The sequence below is a fragment of the Volvox carteri genome (genome assembly GCF_000143455.1).
Source record: "Volvox carteri f. nagariensis unplaced genomic scaffold VOLCAscaffold_46, whole genome shotgun sequence".
NCBI lineage: Eukaryota > Viridiplantae > Chlorophyta > Chlorophyceae > Chlamydomonadales > Volvocaceae > Volvox > Volvox carteri.
This window is the reverse complement of record NW_003307589.1, coordinates 747,785-775,061: the sequence shown is the minus strand read 5'-3', so window position 1 is coordinate 775,061 and position 27,277 is coordinate 747,785. Positions and strand designations below refer to the sequence as shown.

Here is a 27,277-nt window from a genome sequence, read left to right as displayed (position 1 = left end):
CAGCCGTAAACAGCTTCCAGGTGTTTCTTGCGAGTCCTCGGGCCGCCTTCTTAACGGCCCGGCGCGGCGCCTCCACCACTGCCGTAGTTGCCGTACTCACGTGCTCCTCCATGACCTAAAGGGGTCGGGGGCGAAACAAATTGGGGGTTGACGAGAGACCCGGCGCGAACCCGACGGTGAGACGTCATCCGCTTGCAAGGGGGGTTTCGGAGGCAACGCATGGAAAGCATGTGGTGAGATGGAGGCGGTGTGTAACGGTTAAGGAGAGGGATTGCTAGACCATGTGCGCCTTGTGGATGCGGTAAAGAGAGTGTACCCCTTGCTCCCCCTTGCTCCCTCCACACCAGCACCTGCACCCGAGATATGTATTTGTACGGGATGCCCCCGGCGGCTGCCACAGACCCGCGCAGATACATACATACATACATGCATACGTACTCACATACGCCGCACTTCCCGCCTAATCCGCCTATTTATGAAGTCGGCGTAGTTCGTTAATAGACATCACACACACACACACACACACACACACACACACACTCTCACACGCACCCGCTTCACGTCGTGCGCCACGTCCCACCAGTTGAACACCTGAAGCACGTTGGCGCGAAATCCCGCAGAGTGTCCCCCGTCCATGTAGTCCTGCAGGGGGGGGGAGAGTGCAGCGATAGGGGGGGAATAGGGGGGTTACAGTAACATCGTTAACCGCCAACTGTCAACCATAAACCGCCAACCGTCAAGGGAAAAAATCTCATCGACATGGGGCTTTTTTTCCATTGGGACCAGTCAGGCTTTGAATCTGCATCTGCAAACACGTCTCTTAAAGTTCAGGAGTGGGTAAAAAACGTCACATACACACACACACACACACCGCAGATTATCGCTAAGGGCTAAGGCGCTGGACAACTTCCGGGAGCAACCCCCACACCCACCCACGTGTGATACACATGTGCCGTACCCACAGCAAACCCACAACCCCGCCCCATACCGCCACCCCAGCTGCCAACCTGCAGACTCCACCCCACCCCTCAGGAGGACGGGGGGACGGGTTCGACTGCCTTTCCTCCCCCTCTCCCTCTCCCTCTCCCTCTCCCCAGCCCCAGCCCCAACGGGTAACTCTCACCCGTGGCGGGAAGGCGTACGCGTGTGCTAACGCTGCCAGGAACATCTCAATGCAAATCAGGAAGTCCTGCGGGCAGGTACCCATCCTCCCCCGGGTAAGTGCGGCGGGCTAGGTGGGGGCTAGGCGAGGAAGAGAGAAGGGGGAGAAGGGCGGGGGGAGAGAGGGCGGGGAGAAAAAAAGAAAAAAAGGTGTGGTGACCCAAACCCGTAGCCACACGAATCACACGGAACACACGGACATCGTACCGTAAGGTGCCGTGACCCACCTGCAAGCCAGCCGCCACGTTGCGAGTGTCGTACCAGGACTCTTGCCGTATAACGCCAGCGTACACCAGGATGGCGATTGCGATGCTCTGCAATGTACGACAGAACATGGGCGCAAAGGCCCTTGCGGGGTCCCCGATGAGCCCCATGGGACACTTTGGGACCCAACTAAGTCGGTTGCTACGTAGTTCAATTCTGTTAGAGTCGTCAACCGCCAACCATATCAGCCCTCTTCCCCAAAAAAGGAAGCCTGGAGCAGAGTCGTACAATCCAATATCGTACCTGCCAAAAGGTCACGAAAATCACAGCCTTGATGCACAAAAACTTGGACAGCGGACGAATGGGCGCCAGCTCGGAGTGCATGGCCGTGTACAACATCACCAAGCAGTACAGCGCCCACATCTGCGGTTGGTTGGTTAGCGGTTGGTTAGTTGGAAGGTTGGCAGTTAGCGGCCAACCCAAAATCTGCCCGCACCCTTTGGCAGGGGGGTGCGAAGGGAGGATGGAGGTATGGGCAGGGCAGGGCAGGGCACCAAGGGCCGAGGCGAAAACCGTGTCCTAACCACCTCGCCGCCCCACCCGCCACCGAAAGCCGAAAGCCGATACGTTCACTGACAAACAAATCTTATCTTATGGGCGAACTTTCACCTAGAGCTCGGCACCCACGAACTCCAGGTCATGTGTCATGGGCTCATGATGGCATGGCACCCCGCCATTAACCCCTACGCCGTACATCCCCCTGCCGTACACTCGCCTGCGAAAAGTTAGTCACGGCGGCCAGGTAGACGTAGCTCTTTCTGAAATTGATCTGGCCCCTGCCGTACTGGTCAAAAATGTCGGTAAAAAATGCGAGCGCCGTACACACGGGGCGCAAGATGACGAAGTTCAGGACGCCCTGCACGGTTGACAGTTGGTATTTGGTAACTTTGTACGGAAAGTATGGACGAGCGCTATCTTTCGCACTCGTTTTCCCAGTACCGTTATCTCCAGGCCGCCCGACCGGTGGGTAGGTATAGCCATTCTCGCATCCTCCCAACATAACGTGTATTGAACTTTTCCCCTTGACTTTTGCCTCCCCTTCCTCATTCATTCATTCGACTTTTGCACTCCCCATTCGTTCATTCGCCCCCCCCGGAATGCCGCCCGTGTGCATCAGGCTGAAACACACACCCCGTGTACGGCACACACGCACACACACCTTCTTGCACTCCCACAGGTATCGGGTACCCATATCCCAGGGGCGCAGCAGCCACCGAGCCACGAGCAGGTGCCGGACCTGAGGTTTGCTACGCATATGCGCGTCCAAGTCTTTGTATGTGTCCTACAACAACAAGTACGACGCGTACGGCATATCCATCAAGGTATTTTTATAATACCTTCCTGCCGAAGAGTGCGTGTATGCAGTTCTGGTGCGCGGTGATTTGTGCTGAGTGGCGAAGATGAGGAATGCAGAATATGACCCAGAGAGGCGATGAGGCAGTTGAGGCAGTTGGGGCAGTTAAGGTAGTTGAGGCCGGGCTGCCGGCCGCAGACCGCCGGGCTCCCTAAGCACGAATGCACGAATGGACACTGGGGTTCCGATCCCCGGGGTTTGGACAGCAGGCTCAGAACACAAGCATCCAAGTAACGCACACACACACACACACGCACACACATACATACACACGCATACACAGAGATACATACACACACAGAGCACCCCTTCGGTGGGGTTCCCGGTGCACTGAGGGGGGTACGGTACCGCCTAGGTGAATCGTCCCTCTCCTATCTGGCATTCCCAGTACGGCAGTACATCACACTACGGCAGTACATCACAATACGGCAGTACAGCATTGTACGACTTGCCTGCAGGAATGCCATGAGATACGCTAGAAAGGAGTACACCACGAAGGCCTCGTAGCACTCCCTGACGGGGTCCAGGTATTCCCGGGCCTGCAGGGGGAAGGGCAGGGGGAAGGGCAGGGGGAAGGACAGGGGAGAAGAGGGGTGTTGGAGGATGCGAGTGTATGGCGATCGTGACAAGTGATTGAAAGGCTCGTTGACGTCTATGCGGCTGCCGCGGGGCTGCCGCGGCTGGCCCAGTAAGCGGGATCAGATCTCATGACACCTCCCCTCCCTCCTCGCTCACTCCCTCAATCATTAGATCCCTTTCCTTATCACCTTCTCCCACCCCCTCCCTCCTGCCTCCACCATCTGCCTTCACATCTGCTCGCCCTGCTTACTTCACTCCCTCCGCCTTTATCTCCCATTCCCCCCTCCCTCCTGCCTTTTTGAATTTCAGTGCTAGCCAGGCATCCACCGCGTAGATCGGCACCATAAGCAGGATCCGAATCACATGCTTCTGTAGGTGAGGCCGAGTGTAATACTCGATGTGCAACGCGATCTGTCCACGGGCCGATTTGCCGTACATCGGTGATATACGTCATGATACAAAATTTAAGGCAAAGTGAGGGGATACTCAACAGAAAATCAAAGGGGTATTAAAAAAATGTAAGTTCAAAGTTGTGAATTTAGTGCAATTCGCGTAAGTTCTTGTAATATTATTGAGTGTTTTATTTGATCCATAACTAGAAGGTCTTATGTTCACATCCCATGTAGGCCATATTACATGACGTGCTATAACAGAAAAAGAAGAAGGGATCGTGAACGTGTTTTGCCGCGGCCCCTGTACGCGATTTCGGATAAACACAGATCTTCCCTACTATCTTCTCCCCATACCAACAAGCAGAGCTCGGACGTTCTTTTCCTTATCCCCAACCTCATGCCCCGCATGGCACAGGATACAGCACAGCGCAGTATGGCACAGCGCTAGGCGCTGACGCTCCCCGTGGGAGCATTAATATTGCCGCCACCCCACTAGTAGCAGCAACAATAGCAGCAGCAACTAATAGCGATAGCAATAGCAATAGCGATAGCAGGCGGAGGGGATGATCGCGGGGAGATAACGGACCCTTCCAAGGCTGCAGACAACGCTTAGGATCGGCCGCTCACTTCGTAAATAGAAATGGGTATGGAGAGGATGGCGAAGATGCCACCGATGAACCAGGCTGCGGGCGGCCAGCAAACCAGCATATGCGGATTGCCGCGTCGTGGCAGAGGGAAACGGGCAAATGGGGGAACGAGGAAAGCACAATGGGTTTGGCTTGCGCGGGCGCGGAGCACAGTTGCAACTGTCGTTACGTCATAAGTTCTCCAATACCTTGGCGATGGACGTTGTAATGTTGTTTCTGAAATTGCCAAACCAGGACCGGCAGCGCTATAAACGTTAGCGAACATAACGTGCACCATAACTGCGAAAGGGAGGGTTCGTGCAGGGAGAAATGAGTCGTCTAATCCTAAGGCTACAGCGTTTTTTTACTGCATGTTGAACGAATTATGTTACCCCTACCAAGCGGAAGTAGCGTCGGACAGGCCACGCCATGAGGGCCTCGCGAAAGCGGTTGGAGGACTCGTAGCGAAATTATTACTTCTATTCACAATTGCTTAAAGGGGTGTTATGTTTGCGCAATCTGCAGTGTGTCGCGTTACGTAGGTCGACCATAATGGCGCCCCTGTTGGGCATAAGGCCCCCGCACATGACAACCGACTCCCACGGCCCAGCCGGGAATATGCGAAGCATAACGATGATCACGGTACTTCATGTTGCTGGTAATGGAAAAAGGAAGAGGGAAAAAAGGAAAATGAGAGTGCTTGCAGCTTCCGGCAGACTTCCCTAGCGGTAACGTGGGTGGTTGGCTAGGCATCCCTCCCAACGAAAGAGCTACCATTTTGACCAGAAAACGTGCCACGTGCAAAGCTTATGTTTGGAAATTCCTTCCGGCTGTCCCTACTCCCGGACGGCACCAGAAATGTGAACAGAGCGGCATAAGGACAAACCGCATGAAGAAGATATCGTCTAGTTTTAACAGCGTTATGTGCATAGTTGCGCTGTCGGTAAAGATTTGTCAAAAACGCTGACAATTGGCCTATCCGCGAAGACCGCGCTCGCCCGTTATGAACGATGAGCTCTTTGGCGCATGGTCTGTTTGCCACTGGGTGTGCGCACGTGACGCTGGTTCCGAGAACTTCAAGAATAGGAGCCCGCAGCGTGCGGGTCTGTGTGCGTTTACTCCTGCATTGGTGGTTACAAGAACACAAACCTTGAGAGCTCCGGCACTGGTCTAAATTCGGAAGACCTGAACGCAGGAATGCGTTCCCAGACTCATCCAGGCAAGTCAACGAAATGAAAGGGGAGAAGTCTGGAGAAGAATGTAAATCTCATGGCTAACAGCAATAATATGCTGTTTACACAGGTCGGTCCGTTAAGATACCCGGGAGGGATGCTCGAAAGCCCACCGGAATCGGTTGCACATGCGGGGCCCCGGCGGGGCCCCTGCAAGCGGTTGAGGCGGGTGCCCCGTTATTCTGCCTTGAGAGATTTTGCCGATTACTCCGAACGCTTGCTGCTGCAGCTGGGGCGCACCTGTGTGCTCGTTTTGCGGAATACACGGATTCGTCCTAGAATTACTGCTTCACTTTGCTGCCAGCAGCAACTAGGTCCTTCGTAATGCTTTCATGTTTCTGCACATTGTCTGCTCTGCCTATTCCCCTCTCATAGACTTGTAGTCCTGAAAATTTGTTTTTTTCTTTGTGGAGCGTTTATCGGAAGGGCTCCATCCATATGCTGTGCGATGCGCAACTGTTTTCGTACGACATGCGTGCAGGTAGAGGCTGTACGTGCATTACGACTGTAGATGCCTGCGAGCTGCTTGATTTGAACACTTTCGTAGCTGTACTTGATTTGGCTGAATGCTCGTTACATCCTAGGGAGTGAGTCCTCGAGGACTTCTTGGACTTGGCCGTCTTCCGACAGTCTGTCCATACACCACGGATGCGACCGCTATCGGGTCTCACTCAAACGACAAATTCATATGCCACGCACATTACAACATATCATGCACATAATCGTCTGAAACAGTTGGATCAATCCAGCTAACCTGCCACAGCCTCACATCACAAGCGCTGAAAACACCCAAGCCGCCCAATCCAGCTAACGTGGAGATCTACATACACCGCCCCCCAGACTATCGGGAGTTCGGCCAAGCGAGCTGTACAATAGCGCTATGCAATCGCTGGACCGACGCTCCCGCCTCCAGTTGCATAACACGACGCGACCATCTTGAAGATTAATGAACTTGGCCATCTCTGCACTAACACAGTTAGGCAACACAGTCAGCGGATTGGCTTTGCCACATTAGCAGTCAAACAGAATGCCAAATACGGAACGTACAAATGTGGAGGGCCAGGCCCATAATGCCGATGCCGTAAGCCCACCAAAACCCCTCCGCTCCGCAGATAACAAGGCGATGCATGGGGCAACGTCTATCGATACAGCCAACCTGTAGGCAAACCTAAAAGTACAGCTCAGCAAGAAACGCATGATTTGTCTGGCCGCCGAAGGGAATCGATGCACAATGGCCACCGCACCCTGATTAGGCCACAAATGTGCGCTAAATGTTGCTGTCGCACCCAAGGTCGGGCGCAAGTGCGGGTAAGGGTTCGCTCTGGAGCCTTTATTCAGGTGCCTCGTACGATCTTCGTTTCTTCCAAAACCACAAACCCATACTGCCACATGCACAGGTGCTGCCCACCATGCGCACAGAAACATTCCCTATTCCCCTCTTATGTCTTGTTTCTGCGAAGTGCTGTGGGACCAGGTTTAAGGCAACAACTCATGGATCCAGAGGGACCTCAACGCCGCCCTGATGATGGTCTACTTCTTTTTGCGCTGTATAAACAGGCGAGGGATGTGTAGAGCAACCCACGCCCCTTATGCAGCGCTAAGGGATTCATCGCATGATCACAACTTAACTGGCTGGCAACAAGTCACACAACGTCGCGACTTCTTACCCGAAAGCCCTCCACCATCAAATAACTCGCGGCTGCGGCGAGTGCTCATTCCATAGCTAAGAACCTGGTACCGTGGACACCTGCAGGATATAGATGTAAAGCAGAGCATTGAGAAGCCGCCAGCCGCCTCACCCCGTATATCCTTGCGATGGTCAGTCTCGATCGGACGTTGAATGCAAAGATGACGACGGTCGATCACACATGTATAATGTAGCGAAGTCTTCACCGCCGCCGGTAAAGCCTTGTATCAGTGTCGGCAAACGCGGGTGCTTCGGCATCTTTCAATTTTCGCAGCCAGAGCAAATTTCGTAACATGTTCAACTTCCAGAGGAATCAGAAGGAAAAAGTGCAGCTGCTGAAGCCTCGTGAAGACCCTGAGACGGCAGTGTTCGCTATGTGCCCGAGGACTCAAATGTAAACCAATCCATGATCAAGTCTCAAAGGTATCAATAGGCTGGAAAGGATTTACCAGAACTGGGCTGCTAGATCCCAGTTCGACTTGACATGATCCCCTGCAGCAGGGTGTTGAGCAGGAGCAGCTCCTGCTCAACACACCGACCGCAAGATTCGTAAGAGTATGTCTAGATAAACCTTACACAAAGAGTAGTATTCTAACTTCTCTTCGCAGAGTTGGAATTTATAGGAGGGTAGCGAGAGGTTGGATTACGGCAAAAACTGCCGTGGATGAAGCCGTTCGACTTACGGTCCCGCCGGTTGCCAGACATGCGCACAGCACCTGCATCCTCAGAACTGCTCAAAATACTTGGTCGTCGGGTTGAGCTGCTCGAACTCAAACGAACTCATGACGGTTTAACTACAGTCCTTTATTGCCTTCAGCCAGCGCGGTGCTATGGCGGCGATCGCAACACAAACTATCGATGCGCCTACTGCTGGCTTGGAACAGGTGGGAGTTCGTTCATGCACGCTAGATGAAGCTGATCGCACCTACCCGGCCGTTTGCTTGGGCTCCCATAGAAATGCTATTTTCATTAATACATGCTGCCATGCACGTTATTTTGGTCTTGCTGGATGTTTGCACTTTCCCTCTTTGCGACGAGCTAACTTTTTCGCATCTTGCTGTTGTCCTGACAGGTTCTATACCGGCTTCAGGAAAAGCGTGTAGCGCTTGAGAAAGTCGTATTGCAGTATGGAGAAGCGCCAGCCGGAATCAAGGAGGTGTTTGAGCTGTGCAGAGGCTTTGAACGCGCCTATACGAATTTCATCAATGTACGCCGGCTGGGTTGAGCGGAGGGGGGCCGGTGGGTCAAGCGAAGAGCGGCCGAAGGGCAGTGGATTGGGAACTGGGTCGGCCAGCAGGGGCCCCTGAGGCGTGGGTTTTACGGCTTACAGAAGCCCTTCAACCTGTCCTTACAGGTTTCTTAACCTTCGACCCGCTGTATATGCCTGGCCTTCGTCACCTCACTCGCAGGAGTCTCCCGTCGCCAGTAAGATTAAGGAGGCTTTCTTGAATGAATCGGGGCTGGCTGGCAAGATAAAGAAGCTGCCTATGGACAAGGTCTTCGAGTTGAAGAACGTCAAATCGGTGAGTGCGCTGGGCTCGGGGGCGCGCGCCCACTCTGTCGGGCTAAGAGCCTTGGTATTGCTTTGTATGCCACGTGATGCATCTCGGGGTACCGGGGTTGCTCCTCATGTGTTGGTGCGATTCATGCCAGGATTATTCCCGCCGTACTGCAGTCTTCATGATCTATTTCTTATCCCTCTGCCTACACCATTCGCAAACTACCACCGGCCATTCCAATGCCGTGCCGAACTCTGCACCTCCGCGATCCATCTGTTTGCTGGCGTTTACAAGCACTCGGTGGCGTTGCGCCGACATGGCTTTGCGCTGCAGCGCGTCGCGTATTACAATAAAACTATGGGGTGGCGCTGCCTTTGCGTAGCGCGTGTCCTTAACCACAAATGTATCTTATTCACAACTACCGCCCGTCGTACACAGGACCCCCGCATACCACGGCCCAAAGGCTGTAACCAAGGCCTTCCCTTGTATGATAAGCGCCCACCCATGTCTGTCCTTTCCCCATTTTCATTCCTCCCGCCCGTGTCTCCCTTGTACGTGCTCCTGCTCCACCCAGGTTTGTCGCCAAGCTGATGGTTACTATCCCAGCCTGATAGCGCCGGAGAATGGGCTACGGGAGCTTTCCAACCAGGCCCTGGAAACGCTCACTGAACCGGTCAATGTGTGCGTGCAGGAGGTTTACAACCTGTGCCTCAACGCCGCACGGTAGGCGGGGAGGGAGAATACATGCGGGAGTGCAGGCATCAGCAAATGATGTGCAAGCATGGGTTTGGTAGTCGGGGGAAGGGCTACTGAGGTGCGAGGTTGTGGGGTCTTATTAACTTGATTCAAGGGTTTATAGTCCCTCGGTCCCAGCATCTCTCCGAATGTGCTGGAAGGATGTTAGGAGGCTTTCACAGAGAAGATAGGGGAGCAAGCAGTAACCGCAAGTCATTCCGCGGTCTGGGAAGCGCTTAGTTCACCCTCCTGCTTGCAAGTTGCCTAGCTGGCTTGTGCCGCTTACGTATCTACACGTCAGTGCTGGCAATGCATTTGCCTAGTATTCAACGGCGTTTTTGTGACGCTTCCTTGCAACACACCCCGGTGCGGCTGTGTGTGGCCCCTCAACGCACTCAACTAGCAACGCACTACCTTGACGACCTTGCCCTTGCAGAGAGGCCGCGGAGAAAGCGGGGCAGTTTACGGAGGCGGCCCTCATGGGCGCGATGCCCATGTACGTGCCAGACTTCAAGAACGTGGTCATGCCAGCCATTGTCTCAGCATTGGATGAGTGGAAGAAGGACAGTGAGAAGAGTGAGTGAGTGAGAACGGGGCTGTGAGGAGTCGGTGGGAAGGGTGACGGCGGGCGGGCAGGTGGGGCAGTCGGCTGGGCCTGGCAGTGGGGCGGCTAGTCAGCTTGGCAGCTTTTACGCTGAGGCCCGGCCGGGCTGCGTAGTTGTTTTGTTTATAAAATCAGTTTGGTTGCTTGATGTTGCGATGAAATGGGAGGCTCAATTCCCTTCCGGGGCACTTTCCACCGTTGCTACGTATTTGCAATTCTGTGTGTGTGTGTGTTACACCCTGAGTTGCGATAACATGTCTTTGGCGGATAAATGTTGCTCCTTTTGAGAGAAAGGCTTGCGCCTTTCCGGGACCCGATTTTCTTTCCAGTACTCGCCGCGTTCACAACACCATGGCCCCCAATTCCTGCGCGTGAGCTATGCGCCTTCTGTGTGTTAACCACATTCAACCATTGTTGCTCCTGCTTATGCGTTACCTTTGTTTCTTCTACCATATTTATGCTTCGCGTCAGTCATTTACGGGCTCTGTCTGCCTCTTCTGCAGTGGCGCACATGTTGGTGGACATGGAGCGCTCTTACATCACTGCTGGATTCTTTCGCCACACCACCCACCACCGCTACCAGAAGATTAAGCAGCAGGAGCAGATGCGCGCCGCCATGGCGACCAAGGGCACAGGCGACGTCAAGGGCATCGCCGCGTCTGCCAAGCAAACGGCTGCCAAATTCTTCCCATCGTTTGGCCCAGCGGCGGGAGCATCGCCCGCACCACCTTCTGGCACGCCACCACCGGCCAACGGCGCCTCGGTTGCCGACGACGACTCGGATGATGGCAAGTCCCCTCCACGCCCTGCCAACGGTGCGTGGCTGGGTTTGACCGTTTGTGCGTAATTGCTTGCCTTTATGTATCTTTTTTTAAGTACTGTTTTTGGTCGTTCGCGTACTGTTGGGGTTGGTCGTCCAGGTAGGAGGAACTTGTAGCCGCATAGCAGCGGTAAGGGGTTATTCCTTAGGGGTAGGAAGTAGAAGTTTGTTTATGCAGTGATGTTATGGTGGGTGTAGTCAAATTGTGGTTTTTATGGTGTGAACAGGCTTACGGTTTAGTGAGTGTGCGTGATCGGGTTGTTCATGTCGATAATATGGCACACGGCTTACGATGGATGAGGTTCTTAGGAAATGAAACGGGAAGAAAAGAAAGATGCATCGCTGTGTAGGTTTCACCACATGCCAATCCCACGGGCGGATACTGTTATCGTACCTACCTCCACATCGTTCTTCTAGCCTGGGTCTAATGAGGGCCAACTATCAAGCTTATTAAACTGCGTCACTGTCTTCTCTTTTTGCGGCGTCTGCCCGCTGTTTGCCTTACCCTCTACCCTAACCACCGTCCCGAAAACCCCGCAGGTGGGAGCTCCCTCAACGTGTCCAATGCCGAGGACTTCATCGCCTCCTACTTTGACAAGTACGTGTCCGACGACTCTGCCCGCTTCCTGGAGGCCATGAAGTGGCAGCGGCGGTTCTTTGTCTTCTCGGAGAGCCAGCGCGTCCTCTACTACTTCAGGAGTCCCGAGGATGTGTCCAAGCCGGCCGGCCTGAAGGGCCAAGTCAACATTGCGGGTGGGTGATAGCCGCCTGGCATGCTGGCAATGTGGGAGTCTGCATGGGAGTCGGGGGCGTATGGTTACCCGACTCTGCCCTCCACTTGTCCAGGTCTGCATTTTTCCATGTTCTGCAGTCATCCAGTCCTTCTCTCCTTCCCGCGTAGAGTAAGAGGCCGCGGTTTCTTCGTTACCCTTGGCCTCTCTTCAGTGTCCGAGTTTCCAACCGTCGAAGGTGGCTTCCATTCCGAACCATCTTGTCTCTCTTCCGTTTTCGCCCACTTATTCTTTCCCCCCATCTTCCCCTTTCCATCTTCCTATCTCGCAGAGTGCATCGTGGAGGACTTGGACGACAGGGGCAGCGCGCGGCCGCCCAATGCGGGACCCGTGTCGCTTAACACGCAGGACAAGGGGCAGCTCATGATCCGCATCCGACACAAGGACCCCCGCGGCGTGGTGGTCAAGGACCACAACGGCATCATATTGCGAGCGGGTATGTGTTGAGGCGTGGAGCCGTGGACCGGGGACGTGCGAGGCCACATCCCGGGTCCTCGGGATCCTGGGCGTGTTCAAGGGATGCTCAGGGGGCGCCGCTCCTGATTGTCATGGTGGGGACACACGGTTGATCGACATGTCTGCCCGTACCCACACCTGTGACGCACCCGTCCGATGTTGTCCGATGTTGTCCAACGACTTATAATTTGCGATCAGTCGATTAGAGAGCCATGGAGCGCAGCAGCGCCACGGACCAGACCCCACCGTTCCGCATTGCTGGGGACTTCACTGAACCAGGACCGGGTTTCTGGCTTCGAGTGAGTTTCGATTGACCAGGAGCTCTAGTCAAGAGCAATAAAATGCAATGGTCTACCCTGGGAGGGCGGACTCCCCGTTTCACAGTCACCAAAAAAGAACGAGTAGCTCTTGTAATGACGTTTCCCAAAACATGGCACCACACTGGCGTAGCGGCGGAGCAGTTGGGTTGGATGTCGGGTTTTGGGGGACACACTTCCTCCAGTTTTGAAGTCCTGATTGGTGTAGCAAGGTTTTTGTTACCCTGGCCCGTCGCGCTTTCCTTCCACGCAGAGAGCATGGACACCAAGCTCACATGGCTCGTGAAGCTGCGGAAGGCCGCGGAACCACGGCGGCCGCCCAACGCCCCTGGCGCAGCGCCGGCTGGGCAACAGCCGCTCCAGCCGAGCGCTGGTCCAGCGGCGCCGGGGGCCCCTGTCGCCGGGCCCGGAACTAGGTGAGTTTGTGCAGGGGGACAAAGCCTTTTTCTGCTATCCCTTGGGTTTGGGATCCGAAATGGGTTCAGCGTGGATCAGAAACCATCCAGAGGAAGGCACTTAGTCCTCCCAGTGAACGTCATAAGTAAACACCGTTCTGGTTTGTTAATGTATGGTGCGACAGTTGACGAATGGAGCCTGTAGGCGCTGTACGTGTGCTGCGCACATCTTTGGATGGAAGCGCAGGTCAGACTCCCTTCCGGATCCTTCCCCCACGCTCTCGCGCTTCCACTGTTAACGTCCTCAACACATGCTCACTTCTATCCCCCAATTGCTTGTAGTTTGGAATATTTTACGTCGGCAGTTTTTTTCTTTGACTCGGCATAGTATTTCCCGAACTGTCGATTGTACTCTTAACATGCCCCTCATGCCCCCACCACTTAACCCGATCACGTCGGCCCGGTTCACCTTTCGTGACTTGTTGTAACCACCACAAACCCACACGGTACCTCTTCCTTCATGAGACCCATCTCCTCCCCGCCCATTCCCTAACTTTGCAGTGCTCCTGGCGCTGGGCCCGTGGCAGCGACTGCCCCAGTTCCCAGCAGCACGGCAGCGCCTGGGGGTTTCGGCATGGGCGTCTTTGGCTCGACTTTTGACGACGGCGACCTCAGCTGGGCCAAGGAGGCGGAGCCCGTGCTGGATACACACCTGGGCGAGGGCTCCTCGGCATTCAGGTAGGCATGTGTGCGTGGGGGGGGGGGGTAGGGGGGAAGAGAGTTACGACAGAGACAGGTTAGTTTGGCCAACAGCTGGAACGAATCCGTGTGCATGTACGTTCGCTCCCTTTAATATTGTTTTGTGTGTGCGCGACTGGTTGTACCGTTCAAATTGCATGTCGTGCAAAGTTGCAACAAGCTCAATACGGGTCGAGTCGCGTACCTAGCGACTAAAGATGTGTGTGTGCGCGCGTATGAGAGGGTGTGTGAGAAGGAGGTGTGGGTGTGCGCGTATATCAGCCATCATCCCGTTTCCCGTTTCCGCGCACCCTACACATACGCACATACGCACACCCTCAGTCCCTCTTTAGGCGGTTCCTTACTTTCTTTTCCCTTCATTTTTGAGTCACACACCTTGTATTTCCCTACTTTGTATTTCCATTTTCCCACGTCGTCGGAACGCCTTTGTTGCAGCTGTCTCTAATCCAATTTCCATGCCACCCAACCGCCCGGCAACGTGATTCCAGGGCTGACACAGTTCGCGACTCGGAGGGCAGGCTGCTGCCCGCGCCCCAGATGTTGCTCAACCCGCTGCGGCTCAAGGAGCGCATGGCACGGGCCGCCGCAGCTAGTGCCCCCTGGGAGGTCCGCTACGATGCACTGCTGGACCAGTTCTCTGCGGACATGCAGCTCTACATGTCGTGTATTTGCGATACCATCACCATCACAGTGCCCAAGGCCATTGTGCACTGCATGGTAGGTTGGCAGGAGGGTAGGATCTTCAGCTGGGATGGTTGGGATGGGATTGGGGGTGGGGTGGGGTGGGGGTGGAGTGCTATGGTGTGTTGGCTGCAGGAGACCCTGATAGCGAGGGGAAGGTGGGTTTGGATTCTCACGCATGCTACCCAATCCGTCCTCTGTCTCCCAGCCCCTGCCTTCCCCATTTCCAAACCCCAACCCGCCATCCCCCTGCCCTGGTTTTCGCATCCCTTCCCAATATATGACTCAATCTCCGCACTATGGCGGACGTCTTTCCCGCACTGCCGGCCGCCGCTGCCACGCCACGCCATTTCTGCTCCCTCCAGATTCGCAAGTCCGAGAAGAACCTTTTGGAGCGGCTCTTCACTGTCATCCACCACCTGACTCCCATGCAGCTGGAGAACCTGCTGCGGGAGGATGAGCCCATCATTGAGAAGCGCAAGGCGGCACGGGCGTGCCTTGAGGACGTCAAGACCGCCATATTCCAGGTGGGTTGCGCGGGAGGGACGGCGGGTGGATGAGGGAAGGGGGAAAGGAAGGAAGGGAGGACGCGTTTTCATGCGCAGCGAGAAACCCTGAGGGAACCCTGAGGGAGGGTACCATGGTGCGTGCGTGGCATCTGCTGTCCATGTGAGGCGCAGAGATGCACGGGATAGGAGTGTTCGTGGTTGCTCGGATGGGACTGGGGACCCCGGCACGTTCGGGGGGCTTTTGCCCTATCGCGCACATAAACGCGCACACGCACACGCAAGAACAAAACGTCCAAATGAATCCATTATACATCCGTGCTTCCTTGCTTGCTTGCTTGTATGGGTGCAGGTGCAGCAGGTTCTCGAGCGACAAAACATGTCAGCGCCTGCGGACCGGAAAGACAGGGTGAAGCTACAGGTGCGGTGTGGGGTGTGGTACATGAGGCGAAGGCGGGTGGGGATGGCGGCAGCAGCAGCGCTTGGGATTGGGGGGAGGAGGAGGCTGCAATGGTGGGGGCCCCTTATCCCACTGCGCACACTGCAAGGCCACTGCCCTCCAACTGACCATTAAGTAAATAATTATCACCTTCATTCCCCCATTTCCTCACTCCACCCGCCCGCAGGCCCTTGTGTTTGCGTATGCGGGCATCCGGGAAATGCTCACGCCCGAGCAGTACAACTACTTCAACGGCAAATTCAACGACAAGTACGCTCCAGAGTGTTCACGCTTCACATGGTTCATCCGGCCGCAAAATCCCCCACAGCCGACGGGGCCGCATGCAGGGGCCCCGCCGCCGGGTGTTGTGCCACCACGTGGACCACACAGTGGGCCGCCGCCGCCCCCGCCCCATGGTGTTGGTGCTCCGCCGTCACCGCAGGGCGCCGGCGGGCCACCTCCGCCACCACGGCCGGTCGGGCCCGGTGGGCCCCCAATGGCAGCCGGCGGGCCGCCGCCGCCGCCAGGCGCGGTTATACGGCGCCCACCGCCGAGTGTTCCGGCGGGAACGCCAATGGGAGCACCAATGGGGCAGCCGATGGGACCGCCCATGGCAGCGCAGCGGCGGCCACCGCCGCCACCGCCGGGTGCGCGATAGGGGATGAGCTCAGCCCTTTATGCGGAAAGGTTGGCGCACGGTCTTATTCGCGCGCCCCACGGTGGATGACGGTTTGCAACTCGTACAAGAATTGTCCCCTTCGTGGCCGGGATTACAACCAGTTCGCAGACCTGAAATGGGTGGGACTAAGCGGCGCTGTACAGGGCAGGGCTCTGGGAAGGTACGGTGTGTCTCGCTAAGGAGGCGAGATGCAGACTCGACGACGGCTGGCTAGGTCTTACAACGGAAGGAGGTTTGGGCTGGGATTGTCGTCGTCGTCTGCTGCTGCTGCTGCCGCACCACTGCTGCAGAGCTGTTCTTGTGGTAGCAGTAGCAGATTACCTGTGAGTAAAATGAGAGTCTTGTGATGGATGGTGTGTTTTTGCAGGATATGGGAAACTTCGCAGGGGCCTCTTGCGGGTGCAACGGGTCGAGTTATCGAATTAACAATGTATACAATGCAGCGGGCTCTGAAGTCTGAGTCGTCGATTGTCTTTGGGTCATAATTCTGGACTTATCAGGATGGTTCTGTATGTGTTTGGGAATGGGGACGTGGTAAGCGTCCGAGCGATGATGTGAAACGGTGAACCTTTGGCGGCTGTTTGAACTCTACGAAAGTGTGAATCCAGAGCGGGAGGAGATTATGGAGGACGGAAGGGATGTACATGTGCTCTTTGTGACACTGCATGTCGGCATTTGGACATTAAAAGGGAATGGCATGGTTGCTGCTGGACTTCGCACAGACTTCAGATTTGGTGGATCAATGCTATGACTCAGTTCCTTTCCGCCTTCGTAGCCATGTTGCAGCTCAGCCAAAAATACTTTACGGCGACGGTTCGGTACAGCGCATTACATGACTTCTGCATCCTAAACTCGCAGCCATCGAGGGAGTCACCTCCTGGTCGGATCGTTATTTTCCTGTCGACCGCTTCTACATGTCCGTAAGGATGCAAAATTGATCCTTTAGGGTTCAATGGCTCAGAAACAGGAGTGAACCTATCTTCTGTTGCAAAGACGGAATGACCAAGTCGCGGAAAGACACAACACTAGACAGTTGTTCCCCGTGGCGCTTTTTAACGCTCCAAGCATGCGGGCCAGATCCCCGCCATCCCGTTCCTTACCCATAAGGACACGTGGCCCAGAAGTGGCAAGTGGCCCAGAACCCTCCCACTCTGTAACAACATTACATTACATAAGGACGCATACACAAGCATCACTCCTCGGAAAACAATTTCCGTGGGATTTGGACACACAAACGCCCTCACCAGAGCGGACATGGCAGACCCCATGTTATCACTCAATCTCGAATCAGGAAACCTTTGCACACTGTTAGTGCACTTACGGCTGCAGGGATCTCCGCACCGCCAAGACGTGATGAACCGACCGCGATTAACCAAGAACCAGAACAACACTCCAAACTTGCATACACCGGGCGAAAACTTTCCTGTTGTTGTTAATACAGCGGGCTACCAAGTTTCTATACCGTAATGCAAACCGACGGCACTCGCCTGTCGCTGTAATAGACACACAAAGCCTTGAATGGAAGAACAAGTGCCCGATACCGGCATGCACAACAACGCAGCAAGCTCGGCTACGACTAAGACCGGGCTAGCACTGATGCCAACAAGGGATTTTGCCCATATGGCTCCCCTATGAATGACAAACTCACGCCTACGAATACCGGCGTACTGGTGTTACCTCGATGTGAAGAAGTGCGGCCAAATACACACGGGACCGCCTTCCTACCAGGCTGTGTCTGAAAAATTACCCCAAGGGGTGGAATTACTGATCACTATCGTCTGTGAGCGGATCCATGCAAAGCAAGTTGTCCTCTACTACCCGTTTCTTGTTGGTGTTGGGTGGGCCTGAGGGGAACACGACTCACCCAGCCAAGGCCGAGTGAGGGGTCGAGGGAGTGGGAGAAAGAACAACAGCAGGAAAGAACAAGCGGCCACACGCAGGTCGGTTAGTGAAGAGTAGGAAAAGGACATATGCCCCCCCCATAACAACATGCAAGCCAGCAATGGTGCGGCTGACGGCCAACAGCACGGATCTGTGCTTTCGTACTCTGAATGTGTTGTTGCTGCCGGCTGTACTGCTGCTGCTTCTGCTGCCCCTTCTGCTGCCGCCGCTGTCAGCGGCCAGCCAGTCACAATTGCTTGATGCTTTATCCATGCAAAATATGGTACACACATGACCCAAACCCCCCAAACGCACCTGCCAGCCTCACAACGCATTTACCAACCCAAACCACCCACCTAACGTGTTTGGCCCCCGGCCTCGCCCCCGGCCCCGGCTTCGTGCCTTTCGGGCGGCCGAGGCCCCGGAGGTTCACTGCTGTCAGTCAGTTAGTCAGTCAGTCAGCGTCGTCATGAGATGGCTCGCATGCCACGCTTAACTGGGAATTGCATTCAAAAGTTGTTACATTCTATCATTTTCACCGAAGGAATTACTTCAAATAAATTTGTGCGCGAAGATAGCTTCCCGGGGGCCATGGTTTTGACGGTCGTTCCCCTCGGGGTACGGTTAGGTGCCCCTGGCCAGCTTCGAGCCCGGATCGATGTGTAATAGAAACATACATCCACACACATATACAGACACATAAACATAGGGTGATACCGCCTGCCCTGCCTTGTAACGTCTCTAGGTCCCTTCCAAATTCGCAGCCCATCCAGCCGTGACAGCCGTGCGACGCGCCTTTGGACGAAAGGCGTGTGTCGTACATCCCGCAGGGGTAAGTCGTGAAGTAGTTGATGTTTGTAATTACGGAAGATACTTGCGAGTTATAAGCAGCTACAAAGCCCAAAGGAGAGGAAGGTACCGCGAAAACAACTGTTGCTTCTCTGTGAGCACAGGGAAGTCAAATTTTCGAATGAAAATATATTTGTGGCTTAAAGCTGAGACCATACATTGGAACATGCACCATAACAATTCTGCCAGGACCAAGGTTCAACACATGTACGGCGCGTAGAAATTACTGGACATCAATTCAGCAGTATCTTTTTGTGCGGTGTTTTTGCGCCAGTTTCTGAGATTTACGCATCTAGAGTCTCTAAGCCGTTTGCAATGGCGTTCTGCCAGCTGAAGACGACAGCAATGGCTGGGCGCGTTGCGAGTGCTCCGCGCCAATCCAGCCCAAGATTAATTGTAGGCAGCGGATTCCAAGGACGCATTTGTCCTATGGCGTTTAAATCGGCGTCACGGCCAAATCGCTCGCACGCTATTTCCCCTGCTTGCGTCGCTGCGCCAGTGGAGCTCAAAACAGGCAAGCCCCGTCGCGAGGAGGTGATCACGGGGTCTCCCGACAACAACATCACGGATTACATTTATGAAAAGATGGGCGCGGACTTGCACCGGCAGGCCGACCACCCCATCGGCATCATTAAGCAAGCCATTTACGATTACTTTGAGGCGCGCAACCCGGGTCTGTTCGTCAAATTCGACGATCGGTTCCCTATTGTTAGCACCCGCGCGAACTTTGACGAGGTGCTGGTCCCCGCTGACCATATTAGCCGCAGCCCCAACGACACGTATTACGTCGACGCCAGCACCGTCCTCCGCTGCCACACCTCCGCACACCAAGCTGAGACGCTCCGCGCCGGCCACGCGGCCTTCCTCGTCACCGGTGACGTCTACCGCCGCGACTCCATCGACGCCACTCACTATCCCGTCTTCCACCAAATGGAGGGCGTGCGCGTATTCTCCGAAGCCGATTGGACGGCTGCAGGCCTCTCCCCCACGCAGCTCGCGGAGCAGGACCTCAAAGCTGCCTTGGAAGGCCTCGCGAAACACCTCTTTGGCGACGTTGAGTGCCGATGGATTGACGCCTATTTCCCCTTCACGGATCCTAGCTTCGAGCTGGAAATCTTCTTCAAGGGCAAGTGGCTGGAAGTCCTAGGCTGCGGCGTCATGGAGCAACGCATCTTGGACGATAACTACAAGCCCGGCCACAAGGCCTGGGCTTTCGGTCTGGGCCTGGAGCGCCTCGCAATGGTGCTGTTCGACGTGCCCGACATCCGCCTCTTCTGGTCCAACGACGACCGTTTCCTGAAGCAGTTCGGGGCAGGCGACCTGACCGCGAGGTTCAAGCCATATTCCAAGTTCCCGGCTTGTTACAAGGATATGGCGTTTTGGGTTTCCCCGGAGTTCAGCGAGAACAACCTGTGCGAGCTGGTGCGCTCCATTGGCGGCGACCTGGTGGAGGAAGTGACGTGTATTGACACGTTTACGAACAAGAAGACGGGTCGTACGTCTAACTGCTACCGAATTGTGTATCGGTCCATGGAACGGTCGCTAACAGACGAGGAGATCAATGCGCTGCAGGAGCGGGTGCGGAAGGAGGTGGCGGAGGTGCTTAAGGTGGAGCTTCGATGAGGGAGCCAGGGTGGTGGGGGGAAAGGGACGAATGAGGGTAAGGAGGAAATGTGTGACGATGTGATGGCTGTGAACTGAACGCGAGGACGAGTGCCAGAGCGAGAGAGGGAGGAGGGAGGGACAGGAAGGGATAGAGGGGAGTGTGAGCGTGTTGTGGTATGCTGTGCTCCGGGGAAAGCTCCTGGAATAGAGGGAGCAGACTGGGGAGAAGTCGGAGGAAAGGCAGAGGTGTAATGAAGCGGCCCCCGTCACACACATTGAGCCGTAGGTGCTGCAGAACTTACGTGTGCTGTCGGGATGTAGCTGCGCGGACGACATGGTGGCCAAATGTCGCGTGACTAAGTACATAGTTTGCAAGGAACATGCTAAGGGGGAATGGAATTTAAGAGGGGGATCGGGCCCGCGCACCGTTGAAACCACCGGCATAGCGTAATGGCAACGAAAAGAACCGAAGATAAGGTCATGCTTGAACTTAGGGTAGGCATCCGACCCGTGTTATGTAGTGTTGGTTAAAGGGTTTGGCGGACGCGACGGACTGTGCAGCCTGCTACAGAGCATCTGGCGGCGGTTTGACGAGTCCGGGCGGCGCACCGTTTGCGATCCGGGGATGGCGAAATTGTAACTCTACGTGGGCGTGTGTATATATGTGTGTTGCACGCTACAGTCGTGCTCAAGTGGCTTGGTGCGTTGGCGTCGCATGCTGCGACTGACCAGAGACTTTTGAGTATTGCAGGGCCGATCTGGTTTCAACGCACCTGACGTCCGTTCAAGGAACAAGTGTCTAAGTGATTTAACTCGGAATCAAATTTGCTATCCTCAGGCCAACACTCGCCCACGCCCGGGCCCTGCAAGCATTACAATAGATTGCTTCCCGAACACAGGCGACTGTAGCGCCCTGCAGTAACAAATGCGTAGCTAACGTGAGCTTGGAGAAATGTAGCACCTAGCACTCGCCTTGCCAACGGTCTTGATAATCGTGAATCCTTTTTTAAAGAGCCAACCCGCGTTGAGTTCGAAACAGAGTACGCTCCATGTCTAACAAAATCCATCCCACCAAAATAAGAGTTATTTCCCAATTAGAACCTACTAAACACATCAGCAGCGCAGCACCAAAATACTTGTGTGCCAAACCATATACCTTCCTCCTGACAGAAGTGCGCCACAATGCGCATAGGCATGCCAAGGCGCGCATGCACAATGCAGCAAAAATACGATTTCCTCCCCAGAAAGAAAGGTGCAACCAGAGACAGCAAACGGTAACACGCGCAAATTTACTACACCAGCACACGCGTACGAAGGTAACACAAAAAACCACAGCAGAGAAACACACACCCAACGAAAGATGACGATATCGGCATCTCGGTTAGAAACAACCGGACACACAAAAACAGGAGACACACGAGCAACACAACCATCATGAGACGCCACAAAAGACACCGCGAGGAAACTCCTCTCTTAACACCTCTGCAGGAAAAAAATATGTAGGATCCACCACCGCCACCATCTCCAATAAAAGCACCATCACCACTACAAGAACCGCCGCATAACCGAGGCGCGCCACGAGCTGAACCCAACCCAACCCAACCTGACCACAGGCCGAGTCGGGGGCAGAGGACCGGAGGAAAGCCAGACTTCCTCCCCCAGCCCCCGCCGCCGAAGGGAACTCTTCCACTTCCCTTACGCTTCAGGATGGGTCATAAGTCGGGGATCTCATCCACGAGGGCCGCTGTGCGCTCCACTCCACCAACAAAACCAACGAGCAGCTGAAAAAGAGAAAAAAGAAAATGTATCTGCATGTGCAGCCTATCGACATCTCCGCTACGCCCCCGAGCTCCCATCACCGGCACCGTCAAACAGCACCACCTCGCCAAGATGTACCACCCCGCCCAGCTGCACGACCCATCCTAGGATCCAATCATCCAAGCCTGCCTGGCTCGTACCGCCGCTACCAGCCAACATAACCCTAACAAAGGAAACCTCCCAACCCTCCAACCCGCCGTCCTCCGACACCACCCGGCCACGAGTTCCCCCTCCTCGCCGTTCCCCTATGTCCCTTCCGTCCCAGCCCCAGCCCCAGACCACAAACTCTGCCCGGAAGCCCAAACTCCCCTCCTCATTCCTCCCACAGACGTCCCCATCTCACCGTCTTCACTCACGACATGAAAGTGGTGATAGATCACTGCTAAAGAAAACCCTCATCCACCCAAACCCAACTTCGCCGCGCCGCATACGAAACACAAGATGACTTCCTCGCCATTTCCCCGTCTCCCACCCATCCATTCATCCAGCCAATCCATGCGAAAACACCTTCACAATTACAAAGCAATATCCGGCTGGTAACCATCCGCCAAGCACAGCTTCAGAAGAGCCATCCTGACGTACAGGCCGTTACGCGCCTGGCGGAAGTAGGCGGCCCGCGGGTCGCTGTCCACGTCCGTGGTGATCTGGCCCCGGGGACGAATGGAGGCGAATGGGGTAAGAGGGGATAAATAGGGCATCCGGCAGCGAAGGTGTGCAGGTTGAGCGTTTTGGAAAGCTTTCTTTGGTCGGTGGGTGCTTGGGTGGGTGGAAGGGCGGGTGGGTTGCACTCGTAAGGGGAACATGGAGGGGAACAGCAGCCTAGCCACCCAGCTAAGACCTGCCCCAGGGGGGGACTTGTTGTTAAGCTGTTGCGTGGTGCGTGATGCGACGCGGACGGAAGTCACACCCATGTTTTGCATTCCGCAATCCTATTTAGGGACCCTAAAGAATCGACGAAAGTCCCTCCCTCCTTCCCCAACCTCCCTCGTCCCGTCCTTTCCCGTCCCTATCTCCAGACCCAGGCTATTCCTCCTCCCTCACACCCTCTCCCTCCTAATGCACTCAGTTCCCCACCCCATGCCGGCCTTCCTTCCCCACACCTTCCTCCCCCAAGAAGGCGAGGGAACCCAAGGGTTTCAAACCAGTTCGCACTTCCGGCCCCCATCCCAATCCACTCCATCCCCACCCAGCACCCCCCGCCACCCCGACCCACCTCATCCACGCGCGGCAGCGGGTGCATCACCACCGCAGTGGGCTTCAGAATGCGCATCAGGTCCCTGTCGATGATGTACTTGCCGCGAGCAGCTGCGTAATCGTCTGGGTTCTGAAAACGCTCCCGCTGAATACGGGTCTGATGGGGGGAAGAGAGCGGGGAGGGGGTTGCGTGAGGGGTGCAACCGACAACCAACAACACATTTTCACACATGTTCATGAGTGTGCGACTAGCAGATGGGTTGCTATGAAGCGAAACCCAACACGGCTGGTAGAGAGATGATGTCATGAAGTTGGGACCGTTATCATCATTGTTTTAGAGCGCAAGCTCAGGGTGGTGGTGGTGGTAGTGGTGGTGGTGGTGGTGGTGATTCTTCAGATGCATTGGACATTGAGCCAACAGTCACAAGGCCACAAGCAGCATGTTGTGGTGGCGAGGAGGGAACGATGCCAAGGCGGGTTACCCGAATACATCATCCCTCCGATCGCCCTCTCCTATCGCCCGCCACCGGCCCATCCCTGTTCACTCCCAGCCCCCGCTCCCCGAAAAAGCTCACCTGGTACAGGACATCCGCATCCGCCGTCACCTCGCGCAGGTCGGATACCTCCGTCCACCGCACACCCCGCGCGGTGAGGTAGTTCTGCGCAGCGGTGTGGAGCGGTGTTGGAGCGGTGTTGGAGCGGTGTTGGAGCGGTGTTAGAGCGGTGTTGGAGCGGTGTTAGAGCGGTGTTGGAGCGGTGTTGGAGCGGTGTTAGAGCGGTGTTGGAGCGGTGTTGGAGCGGTGTTAGAGCGGTGTTGGAGCGGTGTTAGAGCGGTGTTGGAGCGGTGTTGGAGCGGAAGGCAAAAGGAGGATGAGGACAGGAGGAAATGAAGGCGCTGGACGAAATGAGAAAATGGTGTTCATCCGTACATATGTGCATACGTTTATAGAGGAGAAGGTTAGTGGGTGGTTTTGGATTTCGGAGGAAGACGCACCGAAGTGGGTTGTGGGGACAAGGGATACATGCAAGGGAAGGGGATGAAGCCGAGGGGGTTAATCCGTGTGTGGCGGGAAGGTGGGTGGGAGCCCACACGAACAGCTCAACACCCTCCCTGCCTCCCCCTCCCCTCCTTACCCTACATGCCAAGAACCCACCCTTTCCTTTCCAGTCCCGTCCCTTCCCAACCCGTCCCTCCCCTCCCCAACACCGCGCAATACGGCACCACCAGCCAAACCCTGGCTTACCCAAGCCAGCCCTCTTCTCTTCCCCCCTACAACCTTTCCTTAACATTCCAGGCCCCCCCCCCACCTTGACGTCATCCCTCATCCGGACGACATCCGGCGCCACAAAGTAAATCTGTATGTCGTTGTACATGGACAGCAACATGCACAACGACCTGACGGTACGGCCGTTGGCCAGGTCGCCAATCATGCCCACTTTGATGCTCTCCAGACGTCCGATCTCCCGCTGTATGGTGTACAGGTCCAAGAGGGCCTGATGGCGATGGAGGGGTTGGGGCCGTAGCGTGTGGGGGTTGTATGTATGTATGTATGTATGTATGTATGTTCGGTTGTATGTATGTATGTATGTATGTATGTACGTATGTATGTATGTTCGGAGGCGGGTGTAACCATATGGGAGGAATACCCTCCTCGGGGGAGCCTCACCTCTTATGAACCGCGCCATCTAGTCCCCCACCCACCCCTCAAACCCCCCCCACACACACAACCAACCCACCTACCTGCGTCGGGTGCTGCCCGGGGCCATCACCCGCATTGAGGATGGGTATGGAAGCCACGGAGGCGGCCCTCTTGGCACTGCCCTCCTGGAAATGTCGAATGACGATGCAATCCGCGTAGCCCTCCACGGTACGCACGGTGTCTAAGTCGGTTTCCCGGATTTCAAAGTTGAACCCATAAGACCACCATATGATGCAAGATACGGGGTGGTGGGAGGGATCGGGGGAATCATGGGTGGAGTGGGCCGAACAAGAGGGGAGAAAGAAATAAGGGCGCGGTGGACGACGGTGGCTAATAGAGGAAGGAATGGCCGAAGAAAGCGGAGGAAAGCGGAGTGGAAGGCGACCGAGGTTCCTTGTTCGGTGTCCGAAACCCACGCGCAAGCCTAAAACAGGATATGTGACGGCGATGCAAACCAGCGACTAAGCAGAGGAGAGCCGGGAGGCGAGGAGGAGGAGGCTATGGAGGAGGATGGATCTGGCGCTCACCTTCCAGCGTCTCGCCCTTAGCTGCGGACGAGTACTCGCCCGCGGACTCGGTTGAGAGCACGGTGCCGCCCAGCCGACTCATGGCGGACTCAAACGACAGACGCGTTCGTGTGGAAGGCTCGTAGAAAAGCGTCGACATGATATAGCCGTCTAAAATTCGAGACTCTTTGCTGCGAGGCCTAACCTTCTCCATTTTCAAAGCCTCTTTAAAAACAACATCCACAGCCGCGCGGTTGAAATCGCCCGAGTCGACCACATGTTTAAGCTTTAAAAGATGCCAATCAACGGCAGCTCCCTTGTTTGTGAGGGCCGGGCTGGAAGATGGCGCTGGCGCTGGCGCCGGCGCGGTGGCGGAGGCGGCAGTGCGAACAGCGCGGACAGCGGAAGGAAGCCCCAGCTGATATGTTGCAGGTGGCCTCTGTGTCGTAGGATGCCTTAAGGTGTTGGCACCATTCAGGCAATGCATCTTCACGGGCACAAACGTTGACTTTTCTTCTGTTTAGGTGAGGCTGCAGCTTTTCCTCTGAAGCGTAAATGAACTGCAAGAGAATTACAACTATTTATATGTAAATTATTTCAATTCTGCTGTTGTTGTCGAAGCTGTTGTCCATATGAATTCCGCATTACACACGTCAGCCTGCGCCGCCAAAAATGCACGGTTTCGTGAGTTGCGCCTACCAGCGATAAACGTGCTGCATGGATATTCTTTAGCTTTACGAAGTACGTTGCTGGCTCTGTTTTTCCTTGCGGGTCACGGAGTACGGTCACGGAAGGTAGCTATTTGATGTCGGTAACTGACAGAAACGGTACTCTAGCTTCCTCTTGTTATCCAACGCATCATTCAGCAACATCCACTAATTAGGTTATATTAATACCAAATTTGCCTTTGAGAGTTCCGAAACATGTAGGTTCCGCGTATGAGGAAAACTTTTCCGCATTGCTTAAACGTCATCGCGTGATCCGTACTCACTACTAACTTATTGTGGGGAAGGCCATTGCGTCTGCGACCACACTCCCGCGGTACCCAAACCCTTCAAAGACAACTCCGATCAGCCATTTGGCTGTTAGTGGGAGGGCGGGTGGGCCGCTCGCACGGCAATCGAGTAGAGAGTACGAAAATAACCTAATGCAGTCATCGACAGCAGAAAACGTAAGCCTCCAGCCTCAGGCCGACTCTCTTACCTACCATTCATATTTTCTACCTCGTTCCCAAGACTCCGCCGCGTTGCCTCTAGTTCGACTCGTGCCACAGGTAACTTCGCTCGTCGCTACTTTGCCATTCACCTTCGCCTCCACCCAGCCTCTGCTTCTCCACAGAAGCGGCGACCTCCTTCGCCGTTGTTACGCCTCGTCTATGCGAATCCTCCTCATCCGACTGGGTCTTCTGCCTACCCGGTGCGCGCCCCTCTCTCCGCGCATCCGTCTCTCCGGTCCTCTCTAACGGTTGCCTACCTTACTGCAGGACTCGCCCCTTGCCTGTCCGTTGCCGGGTAGGCTTTTCTTGCCTTCCCCGGCCCCACTTGGGGCGCCCCTCCTTGGCTCGTCCACTACCTTACTTCCATCCGTTCCTGCCCCTCGGGGGCCCAACCCCTCCGCCCTTTCTGTGGGCCCGATGCCCGCTCTGGACTTATCTCACGCCCCCGGCCTCTCTGATGCTGGCCCCCCGGTAGGTTTGCCCCCGCGCCTGGGTCCTGTCTCTTCTCGCCGTCGCGCTTACCTCTCCTACC

General features: G+C 55.4%; 4 protein-coding genes across 4 annotated transcripts; 2 read left to right on the top strand and 2 right to left on the bottom strand.

The window, feature by feature from the left end:
• Positions 1 to 1,593: 1,593 nt before the first annotated feature.
• Positions 1,594 to 4,646, bottom strand: VOLCADRAFT_65309 (uncharacterized protein; the record flags this gene model as incomplete). Its single annotated transcript, XM_002954805.1, has 7 exons — positions 1,594 to 1,788; positions 2,135 to 2,281; positions 2,585 to 2,672; positions 3,197 to 3,318; positions 3,614 to 3,769; positions 4,378 to 4,433; positions 4,586 to 4,646. Coding segments are annotated over 7 exons (825 nt in total), but the record flags the coding sequence as incomplete, so codon positions are not given.
• Positions 4,647 to 8,018: 3,372 nt separating this feature from the next.
• On the top strand, positions 8,019 to 16,737 carry drp2 (dynamin-related GTPase). Its single transcript, XM_002954858.1, has 19 exons — positions 8,019 to 8,179; positions 8,368 to 8,502; positions 8,705 to 8,818; positions 9,369 to 9,517; positions 9,966 to 10,105; positions 10,637 to 10,948; positions 11,494 to 11,706; positions 12,016 to 12,180; positions 12,771 to 12,933; positions 13,474 to 13,650; positions 14,160 to 14,388; positions 14,718 to 14,879; positions 15,211 to 15,279; positions 15,485 to 15,567; positions 15,626 to 15,686; positions 15,740 to 15,782; positions 15,825 to 15,944; positions 16,269 to 16,299; positions 16,344 to 16,737. The coding sequence occupies exons 1-19, from the start codon at positions 8,126 to 8,128 to the stop codon at positions 16,459 to 16,461; spliced, it is 2,538 nt and encodes an 845-aa protein (XP_002954904.1). The 5' UTR covers positions 8,019 to 8,125; the 3' UTR covers positions 16,462 to 16,737.
• A 2,398-nt stretch (positions 16,738 to 19,135) lies between these two features.
• VOLCADRAFT_82992 (uncharacterized protein) lies at positions 19,136 to 20,577 on the top strand (the record flags this gene model as incomplete). Its single annotated transcript, XM_002954857.1, has 1 exon — positions 19,136 to 20,577. One exon carries the CDS (start codon positions 19,136 to 19,138, stop codon positions 20,327 to 20,329), a length of 1,194 nt encoding a protein of 397 aa, XP_002954903.1. The 3' UTR covers positions 20,330 to 20,577.
• A 2,067-nt stretch (positions 20,578 to 22,644) lies between these two features.
• On the bottom strand, positions 22,645 to 25,689 carry VOLCADRAFT_102225 (uncharacterized protein; the record flags this gene model as incomplete). Its single annotated transcript, XM_002954804.1, has 6 exons — positions 22,645 to 22,773; positions 23,343 to 23,480; positions 23,899 to 23,982; positions 24,632 to 24,817; positions 25,065 to 25,204; positions 25,551 to 25,689. The coding sequence occupies 6 exons, from the start codon at positions 25,687 to 25,689 to the stop codon at positions 22,645 to 22,647; spliced, it is 816 nt and encodes a 271-aa protein (XP_002954850.1).
• Positions 25,690 to 27,277: the final 1,588 nt, after the last annotated feature.